The sequence below is a fragment of the Vombatus ursinus genome, unplaced genomic scaffold (genome assembly GCF_900497805.2).
Source record: "Vombatus ursinus unplaced genomic scaffold, bare-nosed wombat genome assembly UNPS02014852.1, whole genome shotgun sequence".
Lineage (NCBI taxonomy): Eukaryota > Metazoa > Chordata > Mammalia > Diprotodontia > Vombatidae > Vombatus > Vombatus ursinus.
Genome location: NW_020954630.1, coordinates 879,766 through 900,133, shown reverse-complemented (window position 1 = coordinate 900,133; position 20,368 = coordinate 879,766). Strand labels below are relative to the sequence as shown.

The window sequence follows — 20,368 nt, the reverse complement described above, 5'->3', positions numbered from 1 at the left end:
TAATTCCCTTCTCCCCAGAGACTGAGGGTTTATTGGGGGGGAGGAGAGATTAAGCCCCATGTGTTATGGAGTAATATATGTGAATATGCCTTTGATACAAGTATTATTCTGTAAAAACTAATCTATTATTGACTAAATGAAACTGAGGTGCAGGGGACCAACCCCTATAATTGGGCAAACACTGTCAATTGAGGCTGGAGCCATTGGCAGAGGACCTAGACCTGATAATCTGTTTAAGGTTACCAAAAACCCTGGAGGATGGGAGAAAATTGACATACATGGCCTTCAGGAAATCAGAGCCCAATCCCTTTTTAGGGTCTTGGAGTCACTTCATTTCCTTACTCTTGACATCTTCACTCACTGTCCCCCATGCCTGGAATGCTCTCCCTTCTCATCTCTGCCTCCTGGCTTCCCTGACTTCCTTCAAGTCCCAGCTAGAATCCTACCTTCTACAGGAACCCTTTCTCAATTCTTCTTAATTCTAGTGTCTTCCTTCCATTGATTATCCCCAATTTATCAAGTATATATCTTGTTTGTATATAGTTCCATTTGAACACAGTTGACCATTATTTCTCCCAATAGATTGTGAACACCTTGAAGGTGGGAACTGTTTTAACCTTTCTTTGCATCCTCAGCATTTAGCATAGTGCCTGGTACCTAGAAGGCACTTAATAAATATTCATTCATTGACTGATTGATTACTAAGAGGGAACACTTGAATTGCCTGAAGTTTCCTCATTACTTACTCTTTTGGATTAACATGCAACTGTTCTCTGGGAAGCATATAAATTGGAGGAGGAGGAGGGGAGTTACCATTATAAATGAAATCAATTAACAAACACCTTGCCCTTGTAGCAAGGGAGAAGGAGACATGTCACTGGTACTCCAACTCTCATTCTCTTGGCTGCCTTGCTCACCCAACTTGCATTTAGACTGCTGGTTCTGGAGCTCACAGAAACAGTTATGCAATGCTGCCATAATTCAAGATACTCTATCTGAATCCTAGGGTTAAGCTGGTTATAGGGGAAGATATACTCTTACTACTTTCTATTTTAGCTATTGATTCTCCTTCAGTGTCCCTACCTGGTCCTCTTCTAGACTCTCAGACTTCCAAACCATGTTGTCCCACCCTGGAACTTCCCTAATCACTTAGAACCTCTTTTACCTGAAATATCCAATCGTGCCTGTGAGTTCCTCAACCTGAAATCTTCCCCCGGAAGAGTATGTTCCCTTTCTCACATTGGTGAATCCCTTCTAAAACCTGCACTTAGTGGATGGATCCAAGCTGATCTTCAATCTCCTCTCAACTTTGTTCCTGGCTCTCAGATTTCAAAAATATGTTGTTCTGCTCTAGAATTTCCCTTAGTGCTTGGAATCTCCTTGTCATGGAACATCCAGTGTGACCCCTGCAGTCTCCTCAACTTCAAATATTCCTGCCCCCCCTTGTCCCATTGACGAGTTCCTCCTGTAGCCTCCATTTCCTGGGGAGAGCCCTGGCCAGCCTTCCTTCCCCTCCCAGACCGAACCCTGGTGAGCAGAGTATCTTTTCCTCCTCCCTTTTCAGCTTCCTTTGGTGTGTTGACTTCCTGCATTAGAATATAATCTTCTTGAGGGTAGGAACTGTTTTCTTTCTGCTTGTGAGTGCCTGGCACATAGTAAATACTTAAAAATGCTTGTTTCCTTCCTCCATTCTTTTGCTCATTTGTCCTTTCCTCCCTTCTTTCCTTCTTTCCATTTAAATGAAACCAGTAACCATGACATCATGCATTCTAGCACATATATCTATTTTTTAAAAATAAAGCAGAATTAGGAATATTCATAGCAGGTATTCATGAGAAAGAAGAAACAGGAATAATCAATACCAGTTACTCAATCAAAGGGATAAGCAGGGATGATCAGAACATCTGAGTCCATACATGAATCTGAGTCATGCTCTTGCACTAATACATGCGATATCTGTAGAGGAGAATGAGGACAGATTTAGAGAAACCTGGCAGGGAGGCCACATAAATAAGGGAAACCATATGCCAGGGGAACTCATAACTCTGGACTACAGGTCTTGATGTCCTTGGCGTCTTCAAGAACTCTTTATGGCACACAAAGGCTCTCTTCCCTGGAGAGGGACCATAGTCAGGAGCCATGGACTGTCAGGAGGTTGATAGAAAGGAACTAGGAGCAGGGATAGGAGGAGAAGAGAATTGAAAGGAGGATGCAGAAGTACAGAAGGCAGAAATTGCTGATCTCACTGTGTTTTATGATAATATTTAACCCATTTGAGATCCATAATTTTTTTCACCAGGTCATCCAATTGACTTTGCTGCTTTTCTTCTTCAGCAGTTTTGTTATTGAAAGCACAGTATGGAATCTTATGTTTTTTAATGAACTTCTTAAGATGCTTATTGTCTGAATTTTTCACATAATCACTCAGACTTCTACTCTCTAAATCTTCTTTCCTTGTAAAAAGGAGAACCATTTTCTTATAGGGCTTATTAAAAACCTTTTTCACATATCTGTAGACTTCCCTGTCCTCTTCTGTGTACAGGCCCAATTCAATCACCATAATTAGAATGCAAAAATCCTTTTTCCACTTGTTTATCAAATCTACATTCTTCAAAATGGGAGGAGTATCCACGATAACCAGTGTCTCTCTTTCCCATGTCCTGCTACTTTCCTATACTGCCTCAGTTACAGGTCGTGCTGACATTTTTGAAAGAAATACAGTTTTCTTGAGGATATTGTTTCCTTTTGCACTCTTCCCAACTCTACTTTTCCCCCCAAGAATTATAGTCAGATGATCTGTTGGAGAAATTTTTTTGAAAGTCTTTTTTTTTCATAATGATGGATTATCAATTGATAATATTACACTGAAAACATACCTTAGAATAATATATAGCTCTTCCTATTTAATAATATCTAGTCTTTTCTCTGATTTGGCTGTCTCCTACATTAGTGTAACGTTTCAACAGGATTTCTCTCATTTCTACCCTTCCCTTTATTCTTTTTTTTTTGGCGAGACAATCGGGGTTAAGTGACTTGCCCAGGGTCACACAGCTAGGAAATATTTATTATGTGCCTGAGGCCAAATTTGAACTCAGGTCCTCCTGACTCCAGGTCCGGTGCTCTATGCACTGCACTACCTAGCTGCCCCTCTTCTCTTTATTCTGTCGCTCAAGATTCAGGTGAAGTCATCCAGGCAAACCAGAATGGTCTCATGGCCTTTCAGTAGCTCCAGAGAGACAGTGCCTTTCAAACAGAGGAGACTTGTTGAGAATGAGAAGGGTTTGGGTGAGAAAGAAAAAGAGTGAGAGATCACTTGTCAGAAGATGATTTATAATAATTATTTATATATCAAGACATTAGAAATTGGTGCTTGCTAGTAGACATGTTATTTAATATCTGTCTATTTGAGCCTCTGGGGGCTGTTTCTGTTTCAGAAAGAGCAATCTCCTTCACCTTCACCCTCATCTAAAATGAAGGGGAGACCAGAAACCTCATGAGAGGCAAGAAATGAACAAGTGTTCTGAAGGTAGGAGATGAGAAGTTACAGCAGCACTGATTGGAAAGGGTTTAGTGCTATTGCATTGGAGAAGCTTGGGGATGCAGTAAGGGAAGACAGTGCATCCATGACAGTGGGGACAACAGTGGGCTGTTGTTTGTTTTATGCCACAGCCTACCAATTGGCTTTAACTTTGATGCTATGGTAAGTGAGGAGAGAAAGATACTGTGACTCTGATAGACTCTGATGAGCCCTGAGTGTAAGATGGAGATACAGGGTATTGCATCCATTGAGCTAAAGAGACAGAACTCAGTAGATCCTACATTTCCATGCTCAGTCTCTCTTCTTACCTCCCCCAACCCTGGCTCTGTTCAACTGTCTCTCTCTTTTTTCCTTTTTCTTTTGCTCTTTCTCTATTTGAATCTGTTTTACCAATCTTTTTTCATCAAGAGATTATTTGCTGTTTTGTCATTTCCTGTAAAGATACTACTTTTTCAAGCACCAAGAGGTTATTATAAATGTTTAATACCTTTTTATGTGTCCTTGTTTGAGGTCTCTAGGTTTTACAGTGAATAAAGCACTAAGAGAGAGGGAGGGTGGGAGAGAGGGAAGGAGAGAGAGAGAAAGAGAGATGAAAAAAGATTTTTATTGATTTATATTTTGTGACTTTTCAAAAAGAGAAAGACCTTCAAAAGGAACCAAGGCATAACTGAGTTTTACAGCAATTTTTGTGGGAGGAATAATTGCTTCAGGCACCTTTGGGCCATTTGTTATTCCTGCACAGATTAAAGAAATCCATACCCCTAAGGAGTACATCTGAGAGTATTACTAAAGGAAAAGTCACAACTGAAAGGAGTTGGGAACCATTGGCACTACCCACATGGGACTGGTTTTGTTACAGGAAGATCTTAAAAGAAGTAGGAATGAGAAGGCAAAGGAATACAGGGGAATGGGGGGAGGGAAATCATCTCACATAATTAGGGTGCACAAATAAAAGCCTTTGTATAGTTTTTATATAGAAGAAGAAAAAAGTGGGGAAAGTGGGTGACCCTTGAAATTCACTTTAATCTGAATTGCTCAAAGGAGGGAGAAATACACACATACATAAAGTGGAGAAATACCTTTTACTAAATTGAGAAAGGGGAAGTAAAGGAGAAGGCGGGTAGGAGAATAAAAGGGAGGGTAAACTGAGGGAGGGACTAGTCCTAATCAAAACAAGCCCCAATCATGAAAGGTGGATTATGAAGAAGGGTTTAAGAGGAAATGAAGAAAGAGAACCTGTGATTAAGGTCTAGGAGAAAGAAATAGAAGAGGAACTGAAGTTCAGACATAGGTTCCATCAAACTTAGCACACTGGTGCTGTGTGTACTTTTACCACCTTCTTCTTCTTTACAAAGAAGGGGTAAGAGACAAAGAAAAGGAAAAATATAATAATAGGGGTAAAAGAATATACCTCGAAAGAGGCTACTACTCTTTCCTAAGAAATTTTAAATAACAGTCAGTTGTGACATTGGGGAAACAACAGAGCCTAGAAACAATTCCAGTCAACATAGACTCAAACCCCTTGCTAAACAATGAGATATGACAGTCAAAGGTAACAAAAATTGGAATATAAAGCCACTTTACAATTATTACAGAGGAGAGTGAAAGATGAGTACAATTGCCTCATAAAATAGCAAGAAACAGTGAATTGAAAAACAAGTTTGGTGAGAGGCCTAACTAAGCAAAGTCACCCCAATGGTATTTAGCAATATAACTGGGAAGAGGACAGCAAACTGACCAAAAAACAGAAAATATCTATTAAAATACTTTATAATAAAATTTTTACCATTTATTAATAGTAAAGCCACCAAATGTGGTTTCTGCAATCAAAGTGCCTGCTGAGAACATAGAAATGGCACCAGAGAAAACAATTATGAGAAGAGTAGCTGGACTAGACTAAATATACATAGAGAAGGTACCTATGGTGGTGACAACAATTTTGAGGGAATTGGAGGATTGATCTCCAAGTTATCTGAAAGAGGGGAGTCAGCACAGTTTATGAAGAATAGGTCATGCCATACTGATCATAATGTTCTTTTGGGTAGGCCAAGTCAACATAATAAAAATGACAATAATACCTAAATTAATTTATTTATTCAGTGCCATATCAATGAAACTACAAAGGAAGTACTTCATAGAACTAAAAAAAAGTAATAATAAAATTCATTGAAAGAAACAAAAAATTGGGGCAGCTAGGTGGCACAGTGGATAGAGCACCAGCCCTGGAGTCAAGAAGACCTGAGTTCATATCTGGCCTCAGACACATAATACTTCCTAGCTGTATGACTCTGGGCAAGTCACTTAACCCCAATTGCCTCACTAAAAAAAAAAAAAGGCAAAAAATCAAGGATATCAAGTAAACCAATGAAAAAATTTGGAAGAAAGGGGTCCAGACAGTACCAGATATCAAATATACTACAAAGTTCTAATCACCAAAACAATTTGGTATTGCATAACAAATAGAGAGGCTGATTGGTGTAATGAATTAGATACACAAGACACAGAAACAAATGGGCATCCTAAACAAGGGTTTGATAAGTCCAATGACTCCAACTATTCACACAATAATTCAGTGTTAGACAAAAGTTGTTGGGAAAACTGAAAAGTAGTCTGGCAGAAACTAGCATAAACCAATATCTTTCTCAAGATAAATCTCAAAATGGACACATGATTTAGATATGAAGAGTGATATAAGCAAATCAGTGGAATATGGGGAAAAATAAATTGTCAAAACTTTAAGTAGAGAAAGAGTTAAGAACAAAGCAAGAGTTAGAAAGGTTCATAGGATGTAAAATGTATAGTTTTAATTACATAAAATTGAAGTTTTTATACAAACAAAATCAATACATCTAGAATTAGAAGGAAAGCAGGAAACGGGGAGTTTCTTTGCAGCCAATTTTTGATAAATAACTCATTTCTAAAATACATAGACAATTGAGTCGAAGTTATGAAAATAGGAGCCCTTTTTCCAATTGATAAATGGTCAAAGGATATGAACAGGCAGTTTTCATAGGACATATCCAAGGTATCAACAATCATATGAGTAAATATGCTCTAAATCACTAATAATTAAAGAAATTCAAATTAAAACAATTCTAAGGCTTCGCCTACCTGATTGGATAAGATGATTAAAAAAAAGGAAAATGGCATAAGCAGGATGGCATGCATGAAAACAGGCATAGTAATCACTAGCAATTAAGCCTAGGTAAAAGTAAATCATTTTGACAACATTTAGTTTAATGAGTTATACATTTGAGCTCAAGAGTGACAGAGTACTAAGTATCTAAGCTCAAGTAAATATAAATATATAGAAAGTAAGGGCAATTCTGTAGTGATTTTTATAGAGTATGTTTCTTATACTTCTAAGGAACAGTATGTTTCTTTACTGGAAGAGAAAGCAAAAGGGCTGGAGCAAGGACAATATATTTACCAAATAAACAAGTGAAATAATGTGCACCTTAAAATGATGAAAGATATACTTGATATCTGAAAAAAATTTTCTAGGGACCTGTGAATTTTCAGTTCTTCCAAGTTGGTATGATAAGGGGCGGGGTGTTTACTCCTTTCCTGGCCTGTGCTGTGGTCTATGAATGACCACAAGCACTCTTTTCTGTCTTGGAACTCTGAGGAGAATTTCCTCTCCACTGCTACTACAAGCTCCACCATGCCAGTGCTCCTCCTTGCCCTAGGACCACCACCAAGAACTATGACCCAGATCCAAGCACAAGCAAAGCAAAAGAATCCTGCACTGGCAAAGAGATCCCTCAATTCCCTCTGATCAGGCACTTGATTCCCCCTCAGTCTGTGGGCTGGAAGCTCCAGAATCAGGTGGCACCCTGGGGCTGCGCTTGAGGACTGGGGCTGAGCTTCTCTCTCATCATAGACGCAAACTTTTCCTACTGACCTTCTAAATTGTCTTTGGTGTTCATGAGTTGAGAAGTCTGGAAACTGCCACGGTTGCCCATGATTCAGGCCTCTGAGGCCTGCTCCAGGTTCTCTGAGGTCTGGTTTGCCTACGTGCCCATGCCCAACTGTGCTCCTCTCCCCACCTGGTGCAATATACCTTTCCAATCAATCATCCAGGTTGTCTTGGGCTGGGAATTTGTTTCACTCTGTCATTTTGTGGGTTCTGCTGCTTTTGAATTTGTTTAGAGCCATTTTTATAGGTATTTGGAGGGGTTTGGGGGAGAGCTCAAGCAAGCCCCTGCTGTTACTCTGTCATCTTGGCTCCACCCCCCAGCCCATCTATTTCTATACTCACATTGTGTGTCTTGCTGATCTAAGGACGAGAAAGGAGTGTCTATGTGTGGAGCAAGGTGGGGAACTGCAAAGGTGACACCTTTGGCCTCACTCCACACATATCCAGCTTATTTGGCAAGGTATATGGGTTATCCTGATATGAGACAGTAGACTACTTGGGATATGGGGTGATCACATGAGGATGGGTCCAAAGAAGATCTGGGAACAAATTGTGAAGAACTTCATTCAACAGATCTCTACAATAGGGTAGAAACCAATTCATACACAAACACAAAGACATTTGTATTTTTTTATTTTTACAAGAAAAAAGAAACCTGTCTTCATTTGCCGAGGGATTGTGATACTGTTGCTTTCCTCTCCTCTCCCTATGTCAATACAGAACAGAAATAAAGCCTGGAAAAATCAGAAATATCAAATTTTATTAAGATCATGCAGTTCCACTAGCAGAGTGAAATGAAGACATTAAACCACATTGTCTCATCTGTTGGGTCAGAGTCACTGCCTATGGATTTATAGGGATTTAACATTCCACTTGCCCCATTATTATACTCTGAATATGATTGGCACAGGAAAGATTGAATTCAGAGATGTTTGGTGAACAGTTGTTTAATGAAAGAGGTGATGTGGTAAAGTAAAAAGGGCACTGGAATCAGAAGAAATCCAGTCTTGTATTCTAACCCTGACACTGACAACTTTATGACAATGAGAAAAACCAATTTTTTCTGAGTTGCAATTTTCCCCTGTAAAATAAGAGTAATACCTGCAATATTATTTCAGAGATTTTCTGTGAGGAAATGTTTTGTAAATCTTAAAGAGCTACATAAATGAACTGTCAACAAACACGGCAGTCAATGATATAGAATTCTGACAATTTAAATGAGCAGGTAATCAGAGAGAATGGATCATTAGGAAGGAGAAAATCTATGGGCAATTCCAGTTTAGGATTAAGAAAAATGAATATAATAGGATTTCATCTTCTCCCTCCATAAGTACTATTTGATTAAGATGAATAGCAAGGATATAATGGCCAATGTGAAACTGGCAAGTAGGTGGTGTAGTGAGTAGAGTATCAGACTTAGAGAAAAGAAGTTTTGAATTCAAATACTGACTCAGGCACTTACTAACCCCATTATCATGAGAAACTTTAGATTCTAGATTTAATTTCCTTATTGATAAAATGTGGATAATAATAGCATCTATCTTACTGGGTTATTATGAGGATCAAATCAGATGACACAATTTATATGTAATTGTTTGTAAGTAAACATTATGTAAAGTGTTCTGCAAACCCTAAATTCCTACACAAATATTAGCTATTATATGTTCCTTGATGATGACAACAATTGAAATGTGAATGAGAGTCACCACACAGAGAATACATTCCCTTTCTAGGGAGGAGAGGATGGAGAAATATTAAAAACCATTTGCATTCTTGACTATTGTTCCATTTTTCCTCCTCTAAATCTTGGAGGGAAATTTTCCAGTTCAGAATGAGTTAGAATTTCCTTTTCTGGATTTTCACAGGAAAATAATCTGTCCTTTTATTTTTAGACTGAGATGTTATTTACTAAATATTAGTGTAGTTGTTATATACCAAAAGTTTGCAACTATCTTTATTCTTGGACACATGAGTGGTAGGGTGGACTTGTGATGCCTGAGTATTCATTAATAACCAATAGAGAAGGAAGATGCTGGGAAAGCAGCAGAAAACATAAAACAGTTTTGCTAAGTTCCTTAATCCTTAAATAGACATTTAATGAAGTCAGAAGCTACTCCCAAGATTCTCAGGAAATTTTCAAGGAACTCATTAAGGTTTATAACCTCATGTCTGGCATCTCTTTGCTTATTTTCATAGAAAGCTTCTTTTTCTGCAAGTTCCTTATGCATTTCTTTTTCTCTTTCTTTTCGCTCCAGCTCATCCTTTAAGTTTCTGATTTCCTTTTCATATTCTTGTCTTATTTCCTTTTTCAATCTTTCCAGGTCTTGCATGTAGGATCTTTGCAATGCTTCAGTTTCTTTCTGAATCTTCTTTTCTGCCAGTTTATACATCTGGTTTGTGTAACAAGAGTCTCCATTCTTCTGTACTACTTGCTCAACCAGTCGCAGAAGTTCTATTAGCTGGCTCTCCTGCTCATTTCCAGTGGCCCGGTTGTTGAATGCACAGTATCTTCCATCAAACTGACCAATCAGGTCTTTCAAAGCTTCATTCTTAGTTTCACCTAAGTATTGATGCAAATCAGAACCTTCCAAATCATCCTTCCGAGTCAATAAAAGGATCATATATTTCTTGGCTTTGGAACCAAAAATCATCAGGATCTTCTTCACTGCATCTTGTTCCTCCTTGGTATAACGACTGAGTGGGACCACCAGGATGATGGCATGAGGCCCAGGGGAGGACATAATGAGGCAGCGACTGATCTCCTTTGAAGTGTCCACATCAGACACATGGGTGTCAAAAATCCCAGGAGTATCCACAACTACAATTTCTCGCTCATTCCACAATCTGCTTGTTTTCACGCTGTTCTTGGTCACCGACTTTGCTGCTAGTCTTGCCTCAAATGCTCGTTTTCCAAGGATGCTGTTCCCTGTTGCACTTTTCCCAGCTCCTGTTTTACCCACCAGGACAAGTCTCAGTTGCTTTTTGCTGGGGTCTTGGTGTCCATAACCTGAGATGTGGGTAATGAGAGGGACAGGGTTAAGCTCTACCTTCAACTGCTGTCCTTTCAGTCTCGCTTTCCACCCAGGACAGACATGTCTCTGCTCTTAGCTTCAGCCTCAGAGTCACATGCACATTGGCATTAGGTCCTTCAGTAGTAACAAGCATGTAACTCTCTGGCTCAGATATAGGTTCACCTTACGGATGTTTGGCACCTAATATTGACTCTTTTGTTGGTCTGCCCATCCTGTATCCCTCAAATGCTTCTAGAACTAACCTTATTTATCTTCACAAAACTTTTTGGTTTTTAATATAATTTAACAAAACATTTATTGAGTGACTGCTATGTGCAAGGCGCTGCACTGAGCCTGGAGAGAATTATAAAGGTAAATAATTCACAGACCATGTTGTCAATGAACTTATGTGTTTCTCTCTTCTGTCCTTAACTTTCCATTCCCATTCCTAATACCCTACTTCAGACCTGGATTGCTATAGTATTTCTATAAGTGGAGTCCAATCTCTCTTTCTCAATCCATAGAACCACAGTGGTGCCATGGAAAAAATCCTGGATTCAGAATCAGAAGACCTGGGCTCTAATGCTGGCTTTGCTTCTTATTACCTGTGTGATCTTGGGGAAGTCAACTCACCTATGTGAACCTTGGTTCCCTCACATGTAGAATGAGGAAGTTGGATTAGATCAAGGCTTATTAAACTTTTTCTACTAGTGACACCTTTTCACCTGAGAAATTTTTACATGACCCCAGGTACATAGGTATATAAAACAGGTATACAAATCAAACATTTACTGGCAATAAATCGTAAAGAAATTTATTTTAAAACAATTATTTGGTATACATATGATTTTACCATTTATTAAAGAGGAAAACAAATTTGCACACTAATGAGATGGATGTGCTTATTTATTTTTACATAAAGAATTGAATCTTGGTGGAATATTTGATACTACAGGACATAGAGCATCTTCAACACTTTTCAGAGTTGATCTATATTTTGATTTTGCAACCATCAATGCTGAGAATGCCTCTTCACATAAATATGTAGTACAAAATGGCAGAAATATATATAGGGCCATTTCAGAAATTGTTGGAAATTTTGTTCTAATCCAAAGCAAAAATTCATTTAACAATTTTGCATGTACAGTAAAAACACTTCAGTTCATAATACACAAATCTTGAATCTGAGCCAAGGTGTTTGTGGCAGCACTCATTGCATTGCTTGACATGATGGCATGCACAGTGCAAAGTGCACATTTATGTGTTCAGAACCAAGGCTGCAATGAAGTTGCACAATGCAACATGGGCAAGCATTGCCAGAAATACCTTGGATTCATTATGCATTTGATTTTGAATTAATTTTTGGTCATTGCATATTCAGAAAACTTTTACTGTTGCCAAATTTTTCACAACCTCAACATTCATTTATGTGACCCCATATAATCCCCATGGGGTTGTGACCGACATTTTAAGAAGCCCTGGTCTAAATCACTTTTGATTACAGAAATGAAATTAAAACAACTCTGCGGTACCACCTTACACCTATCAGATTGGCTAATGTGACACAAAAGGAAAATGATAAATACTGGAGAAGACGTGGTAAAATTGGGACACTGATGCACTGTTGGTGGAGTTGTAAACTGATCCAACCATTCTGGAGAGCAATTTGGAACTATGCCCCAAGGGCAACCAAACTATGCATATCCTTTGATCCGGCAATATACTACTAAGTCTGTATCCTAAAGAGATCAAAAAAAAAGGGAAAAGGACCTACTTGTACAAAAATATTTAAGGAAGCTATATTTGTGGTGGGCAAAATATTGAAAACTGAGGAGATTCCCATCAATTGGAGAATGGTTGAAGAAGTTGTGGTACATGAATGTAATGGAGTACTATTATGTAATAAGAAATGATGAATGGGCAGATTAAGAAAATCGTGGAAAGACCTGTACGAACTGATACAAAGTGAAATGAGCAGAACCAGGAAAATATTGTACACAATATCAGCAACATTGTGTGATAATCAACTATGAATGATTCAACTCTTCTCAGCAATACAACGATCCAAGACAAATACAAAGGACTCACAGAGGAAAATGCTAACCATATCCAGATAAAGAACTCATGGACGCTGAATTCAGATTGAAGCCTATTTTCTTTTCATTTACTTTATTCTTTCTCATGGTTTTATTTAAAATGTGTCTTCTTTCACAATTGTGATGAATATGGAAATATGCTTTACATAACAGCATACGTATAAACTATATCAAACTGCCTACCATTTTAAGAAGCAGGGGAAGGAGGGAAGGTGAAAAATTGGGAACTTGAAATCTAGTAAAAATGAATGCTAAAAATTTTCTTCACGGGTAACTGTGGGGAAAATATTATTATGAAATAAAATAAAATAAAATATCTTATTCATCACATCACTTCCATCTTATAAAACCTTTTGTGGCTTTTATGCCACTTTATTGTATGGGATGAATACTCAATACTTTAGCCTGACATTCTAGGTTCTCTACCATCCAGTCCCAGTCTACTTTTCTAATCTTGTAACCCACTCCTTCATAGATTATCCTCTCTATCCCAATTAGGTGAGTCTCTTCACTGTTTCCAAGACTCACTGCCAGCATTCTCATTGCCAAGACTTTGCTCACTCCATTCTCCACATAAAGAATGTCAGATTGTTCTTTGCTTCCCTAGAACCTAGCTAGACTTTGTTCAGGGCTTAGTTCTTTCTTGAAATCTTTCCTAATGACCTCAGCCCATGGACTTTTCATCCTCAAAATTTATATAGGGCTTTTTGTCTCTGCCATTCTTTAGGTACTTCTCTAACCTGCCTTGTGCTAACAGTTATAGTTTTACATACACAGTGAATCCTTTGTTAATTAAAACAGATCTATACCCAGAAGTAGTTTATGTAGAGAGGCAACTGACATGATAGAATTCTGGATGTGGAGGCAGTAAGACCTGAATTTGAATCTTCCCTCAGATACTTACTACTTATGTGGTCCTAGAGAAGTTGTCAACTCTCTTTCAGCCTCAGTTTCCTTTGTCAATCGGGAATAATAAAATTACCTACCACATAGGAGTGTTGTAAAGACCAATTGAGAAAACCTGTGAAAAGTGCTTTGCAAACCCTAAAGCCCTTATGTAAATGTTAACTGTTATGTGTGCATGCGTGAATAATTGTATGCATGAGTGGAAAATAAAGACTTTATAAAAAAGAAACCATATCTAAGCATACCTGAGTAACCATAACAAAAACCTGAAAAAGTCAAATGCTATAATATCACATCCAACATTGTGTTGATTGGTTGGCAAAAGCCAAGAGGAAAAATGGGCAAAAGAGAGAAGAAAGGGTTAGGTCCGGTAAGCAGCAAATGCTCCAAGGATGGAGCCAGGGATGAAGAACTATCTGCAATTGGCAGGGGGGGTCTAAGATTCTATACATAATAGTAACCATTCTTGGTAGACCTTGAATGCTCTGGCAATTAAATTTTTAAGCCCTAAAAACAAATATATTGAAGTATTTTTCCCCTGGAACAAAAACAGGTGATAGGTGAAAATTGAAGGGTGGTATCATACCAATATTCTAATTAGGTGGAGGGGGTAGCTGATCCAATTACTCTCCTCTCCCATCCTCTGTTGGCCCTCCACCTAACACTGCTGGCATTTCCACTACCTTTCTTTCCCCTCAGGGGTGGACACTAGTGGAGACATTGGGTTATATACAAGAAGGAAGGGTGCCTCCTGAATGTCAGCAGCTGATCCAGTCTAGTTATAGCCCTCAAACAAGCAGGGAATATTTTCCCACAAAGGATGTAGTAGTCACTAAAGCAGCCATGTTCTCATTTCTTCTTCCCATTCCACACTACACAAGTACAACATCTTATCAGAAAGAATAAATAGGTTAGATACGGAGTGGCAACCCTCAGATGTCCTGGTTATGGCCAACCTCATCCAGTAGAGCCCATTTTAGTGATGGAGGAAGCAAACAGATTCTTATTCCCCATTTTTCCTATTGTTGTTGCTGTGACAAAAAGGGAACTGGTTAAACATACAGGAAGGAAAAAAGGAGAAAGAATTAGAGAATATGAAGGAAAGAGGAAAATAAAGAAGAGAAACTGAGTGAAGGCCAGGCAAATGGAGAATGCTGCTCAGAGAAGCTTTGGTCTACTTAGAAAAGGACCAAAATCCTAGTTGTTAAAAAAAAAAAAAGGGAACCTTATCTGATCTTAGTCACCTCCTTTCCCAACCCTGTCCAGGGGAGTCCTGAGTGTGTGCTCACCATGGCTTGTCTCCTCACTCATGTTGTCAGGATTGTCTTCACTATAGCCTTTGATGATTACAGGGTGCAACTTCTGTAGAAAAAGAATGAGAATTGAAGTCATTGTCAATTGTGTTGAAGTAAAAAGAGACTGTGACTCAGGGTCAGGAGACCTAGGTTCTGGTCCACACCTCTGCCTTTAACTGGCTTTTTGGACTTGGCCAAATCACTTGCCTTCACTGGGTCCTGGACTGGAGATAGTGTAGCAAGGGCGATGAATAGCAAGAAGACAAGTTTAACTGGACTGGAAAATGCATGAAGGGGAGTATTACAGATATCATAGGAGAGGTAGGTTGGGGCCAGGTGGCAAAGAGATTTCTATGCTAAACAGAGGGTTTTATATTTTACTGCAGAGGGAGTAGGGAGCCAAGAGAGATTATTGAATAAGGGAGTGACTTGCGCAAACTGAGCTTCAGGAAAATCAATTTGATAACTATGTGGAGGATGGACGGGAGAAGGGAGAGACTTAGAGGGAGACCAAGTAGCCGAGCACTACCCTCTTGGAGGGTGACAGGTTTCACAGAGAGCAGCAGCAATGCTCTATGTGCTGAAGGAAGCCTGAAGAGACATCTAGTCCAGCCCTGTGCTGTCAAATGGATTATATTCATGTGGCATGAATGGCTTTCTTGCTTTTTTGGTTTTTCTCTAAAAAATAGAAAGAGTAAAGTATGTGTGACAGCAAAACTGTTCATTTTCAAATGTAAAGATCCATGCAAAAAGGGAGATGTAAAGAAGGCTATAGATGCACCCTCTAGAAGCTTCTAGGCTGCCACCCCATAAACAGTAGCATTCTGGAGCCAAACAGGAAATGCAGCTGCTTCTCTCAAACAGAAACAAAATAAAACAAAATAAAAACCCTAAAGAGGAAACATTTGGAACCCTTGTTTTATTTGCTGCTTCTCAGTGTAACTCTCAATGTCCAAAAAGAAACCAGGGATAGAAGGAATTGACTTGTCTAAAGCCAGAGGTTAGTCTACCCCAGGGTTGGCAGGGAGTCAGAGCAGAGGCCCTCAGCTTTTCCTATGGCATTGGGAAGGACAGGCTTTACCCAAGTCCAGGGCCCCCACCAGTCTCTGGGGGAAGGGTAGGGACCGGTGATGGAAACTATCTTCTAAGTATCTCCACAACTAGAAACGTTCCGTCTATCTAAGGTGTTTCTTATTCATGATCATAGCAGATGGTCTGGCTACATTACATCTTGGGGTCTAAAGGACACCAAGCAAACCTCTTCTCCTAAAATGTCTCCCTTCCTCTTCCTGAAATTTTCTCCTTGGTAGGGCATTCTTTTGAATTAGCATTGCCTCCTCCTTGAGATCCTGTTTTAGAGGACAAATGGTTTGTGGGCAGGATGATAATACACTGTAACTCTAATACTTTTGTAGCAGTTATGTGTGAGTCTTTTAGATGACTTTACTCTCTGACAGGAGAAATAGGGCAGCATTAGGACCCTGGGTTGCTGGTGAAGAAGGGAAGCTTGTGGAGGAAAGTACAGAAAGAGGAGGTTGGGGCCACCAAAGATAAATTGCTCAGATGTCAGCTTCCCTGGGACACTGACCCTGCTGGGGAGATGAGACTGTATAGTCGCAGAATTCCCCGAGAGAAGACCTAAAAGTTGTCTTCATGGCAGGAGAAATGTGTTAGAGTAAGAAAGAAAACTTCTAAGTTTAGTTTAAGAAGATGAGTCAGCTCAGGCTCCCCATCCTTCCCCAGACCTTCCTGGTGGCTGCCGTGGCCATTCTTCATTCCTTTCCCCCCTTCCCTCCCACACACACACTAGGTTAGACAAATGGAGCCATCCAGCCCCGCATAATTGCTTCTGCAGGGCACTTCCAGCTCCATAACATGGCCCTCCCCTGTGATTTCAGGGGTTCTTTGTGAGTATCACAGCAGCCATGGTTGGGTACTCTCAGCTGGCTCACTGCAGAGTGCAGCAAAATTGTGAAGTGAGCTCATTCTGCCTTTGATGCCTTTTTGCCTCCTTTGGCTCCCCCTTTCTTTTTTTCCAGGGGGCTGCTGTGAACACCCAGGAGTGGAGAAGAATGGCCAGAGCACCCAGAAGGAAGGTCAAAGGAAGGGGAGCCTGGGCTGGCTTTCTTCCCTTCCTTTGGGAAAGGCTAAGTAAATCTTTGTCTAGGAAGAGAATGTAGCTAAAGGACACCTGGAGAAAGCAATGCTTAACCCAAAGAAATTAATGTCTAAATGAGATATATATCTGGAACAGGTATTTGAGGCAGGAAAAAGAAAAGGGGACATTTTGGGGAAATTGAAATTGGTCTTTCAACTGCAGCGCTCAGGACACCACCTTCTGTGATTAAGGGTAAAGCTGGCTTTTCATTTTAGGGTAATAACTTTGCTATGAGTCCCTGTTCTTTTATAGTGACCCAAATCTCAACTCAATAATGACCTTGACCCACTCTATAGGCAAATTTGTTTGTTCCCTCCTTTAGATTTGCTGATCAAGTGCAGGTTTTCTTCCTCACCCACCACCCCTCAAGAACATTCCTCACTCGCAAATTTGGCAAAGTGTGAAAGGACAGCCAATCTCTTGGGAAGGGATCATCCTCTAAGAACTAACTCTGGGGCTCTTGGAGGAAGTGGGGATTCAGCCAACACACGTGTACTTCACCAGACTCAGCGGGAGCCAAAGCTAAGATTTTAAACAATCAGAGAAATAAAACAGACTGTCTGAGAGGGACAGGTCTGCCCCCTGGACAGAGCAGGGAGCCCACCCTCCTGAAGAGGTGCCATCAACCCCTTACCTGGCCAGTCTGGGCACTATGGCTTTACCAAAATGCACAGCTTTCTCTCCCTCCTCAGAGAGCTGAGTTTTGGGATCAGTGTTGGTGTGGGGTGTTCCTGGAGCCCGGCTGTGTGTGAGCAGCAAAAGGCAGATGGAAAATGAAAGTTGTCTGACAAAAAGACCTCCCATTTCCTGAAACTGGGGAGATAAAGACAAAGAGACGTCTAATATTACGTAACTGGGTGTGCTGTCCCTGTTGAGCCCCTTAGAGGCAAAAGGGTCACTGAATTGAGGAACCAGGAAAAAGAGATTTTTACTTGGCACAAAACAATCCTCTGGACTAACATGTAACCAGCTCTTAATTATTAGATTTCTGGCTTAACTAGACCTTTGCTCACTCTCTCTCCTTCTCTGTTTCCCTTTGTACCTTAGAACCATTATCCTGCTTGCTCACCTGGCCATGATTTTCAAGCTCCTCCTTCCCCTCCCACTAGAATCTTCTGATAAGTAAATTATCCTCCTTCTCTTGTCTAGTAATCTACACTGTCCTGCTGAAAGAAAAATTCTTCATTTGGGCTTTCACCCTGATTAAAGAGGCAAAATTCAGGACAAAGGGAATTAAATGGATTATATTATAAGTATGTCAAGGTAGCAGCACATTGAAGGCTGGTCACTGACAGGTAACTTTAAGACAAATCAGATAAGTCCACCAGAAGAGACTGGGCCCTTGTGTCTCAATTCCTCCCCGAGGTAGGAAGAACATGACAATCTGTAGGTTGGGGTATGTGACAAAGAGCAGGTGATACAAAAAGCTGCAGACTTAGTGTCTCATTCCCTACCAGATGTCCCCCCATCCTGATTGATGATCAGGACTGGGAACAATGGGGAACTGAGGCAATGTACCTTTCAACAGTCCTTTTAAGGTCTTCACAAGGAACAGTTTTGTGAAGAAAAGGTGAGAAAAGCTATTTTTGTATAAAGAAAAGATATCTTCTTTTTTTCCTTTTTTAATTAATTTATTTTGATTTATCAATAATCACTTTCATATGCTTTTGAGTTTAAAATTTTTCTCCCCCTTCCTCCCCACCACCCTCCCCAAGATGGCACATAATCTGATATAGGCTATACATTTACATCCATATTAAACGTATTTTCACATTAGTGATGTTGTAAGTAGAAATTAAAACCAATAGGAGAAACCATCAGAAAGGGGAAAGAAAACTCAACAGAAGAGAAAAAAATTATCAATTTGGCTTCCATAGTTCTTTCTTTGGGTGTGGATAGCATTTTCCATCACAAGTTCTCTGGAGATGTCTTAGATTCTTGTATTGCCAGGAAGGGTTAAGTTTATGAATATTAGTCATCACACAACATGGCTGTTATTGTGTACAATGTTCTTTTGGTTCTGCTCACTTCACTCAGCATCATACCATACAAGTCTTTCCAGGTTTTTCTGAAGTCAGCCTGCTCATCATTTCTTGTAGCACACTAGTATTCCATCACCTTCGTATACCACAACTTGCTCAGCCATTCCCAAATTGATGGGCATCCTCTCAATTTCCAATTCTTTGCCACCACAAAAAGAGCTGCTATGAATATTTTTGTACATGTAGGTCCTTTTCCTGTTTATGTCATCTCTTTGGGGTATAGCCCTAGAAGTGCTATTGCTGGGTCAAAGGGTATGCACATTTTTATCGCCCTTTGTGCATAGTTCCAAATTGCTCTCCAAAATGGTTGGGTCATTTCACAACTCCACCAACAATGCATTAGTGTTCCAATTTTCCCACATCTTCTCCAACATTTATCATTTTCCTGTTTTGTCATGTTGGCCATTCTGATAGGTGTGATGTGGTGCCTCAGAATTGTTTTGATTTGCATTTCTCTAATCAATAGTGATTTAGAGCATTTTTTTATATGACTATAGATGGCTTTAATTTCTTCATCTGAGAACAGCCTGTTCATATCCTTTGACCATTTATCAATTGGTCATGGAATGGCTTGTATTCTTATAAATTTGACTTAATTCTCTATATATTTTAGAAATGAGGCCCTTATCAGAGACACTGGTTGTAAAAATTCTTTCCCAATTTTCTACCTTCCTTCTAATCTTAGTTGCATTGGCTTTGTTTGTGCAAAAACTTTTCAATTTAATGTAATCAAAATTATCTATTTTGCTTTTTGTAATGTTCTCTATCTCCTGTTCGGTCATGAATTCTTCTGTTCTCCACAGATCTGACAGGTAAACTATTCCTTGCTCTCCCAGTTTGCTTATAGTATCAGCCTTTATATGTAAATCATGAACCCATTTTGACTTTATTTTGGTATATGGTGTGAGATTTTGATCAATGCCTAGTTTCTGCCATACTCTTTTCCAGTTTTCCCAGCAGTTTTTTTCAAAGAGTGGGTTCTGGGGCATCTAGGTGGCTCAGTGGATAGAGCACTGGCCCTGAAGTCAGGGGGACCTGAGTTCAAATCCAGCTTCAGACCAAACACTTGACACTTACTAGCTGTGTGACCCTGGGCAAGTCACTTAACCCCGATTGCCCAAAAAACAAAACAAAGCAAAACAAGAAACAAAAACAAAAACAAAGAGTGGGTTCTTATCCCAGAAGGTGGGGGGTTTATCAAATAATAGATTACTATAGTCATTTACTACTGTGTCTTGCATATTTAACCTATTCCTTTGATCCACCACTCTATTTCTTAGCCAGTACCAAGCAGTTTTGATGATTGCTGCTTTACAACACAATTTAAGATCTGGAATGACTAGGCCACCTTCCCCTGCATTTCTTTTCATTAGTTCTCTTGATATTCTGGATCTCTTGTTCTT

General features: G+C 39.6%; 1 protein-coding gene across 1 annotated transcript; it reads right to left on the bottom strand.

Moving 5' to 3' along the window:
- Positions 1 to 8,073: 8,073 nt before the first annotated feature.
- LOC114027176 (GTPase IMAP family member 4-like) lies at positions 8,074 to 17,719 on the bottom strand. The gene is made up of 3 exons (XM_027841112.1): positions 17,558 to 17,719; positions 14,760 to 14,832; positions 8,074 to 10,464 (listed from the first exon to the last, which is right to left on the bottom strand). The coding sequence occupies exons 2-3, from the start codon at positions 14,779 to 14,781 to the stop codon at positions 9,533 to 9,535; spliced, it is 954 nt and encodes a 317-aa protein (XP_027696913.1). The 5' UTR covers positions 14,782 to 14,832; positions 17,558 to 17,719; the 3' UTR covers positions 8,074 to 9,532.
- Positions 17,720 to 20,368: the final 2,649 nt, after the last annotated feature.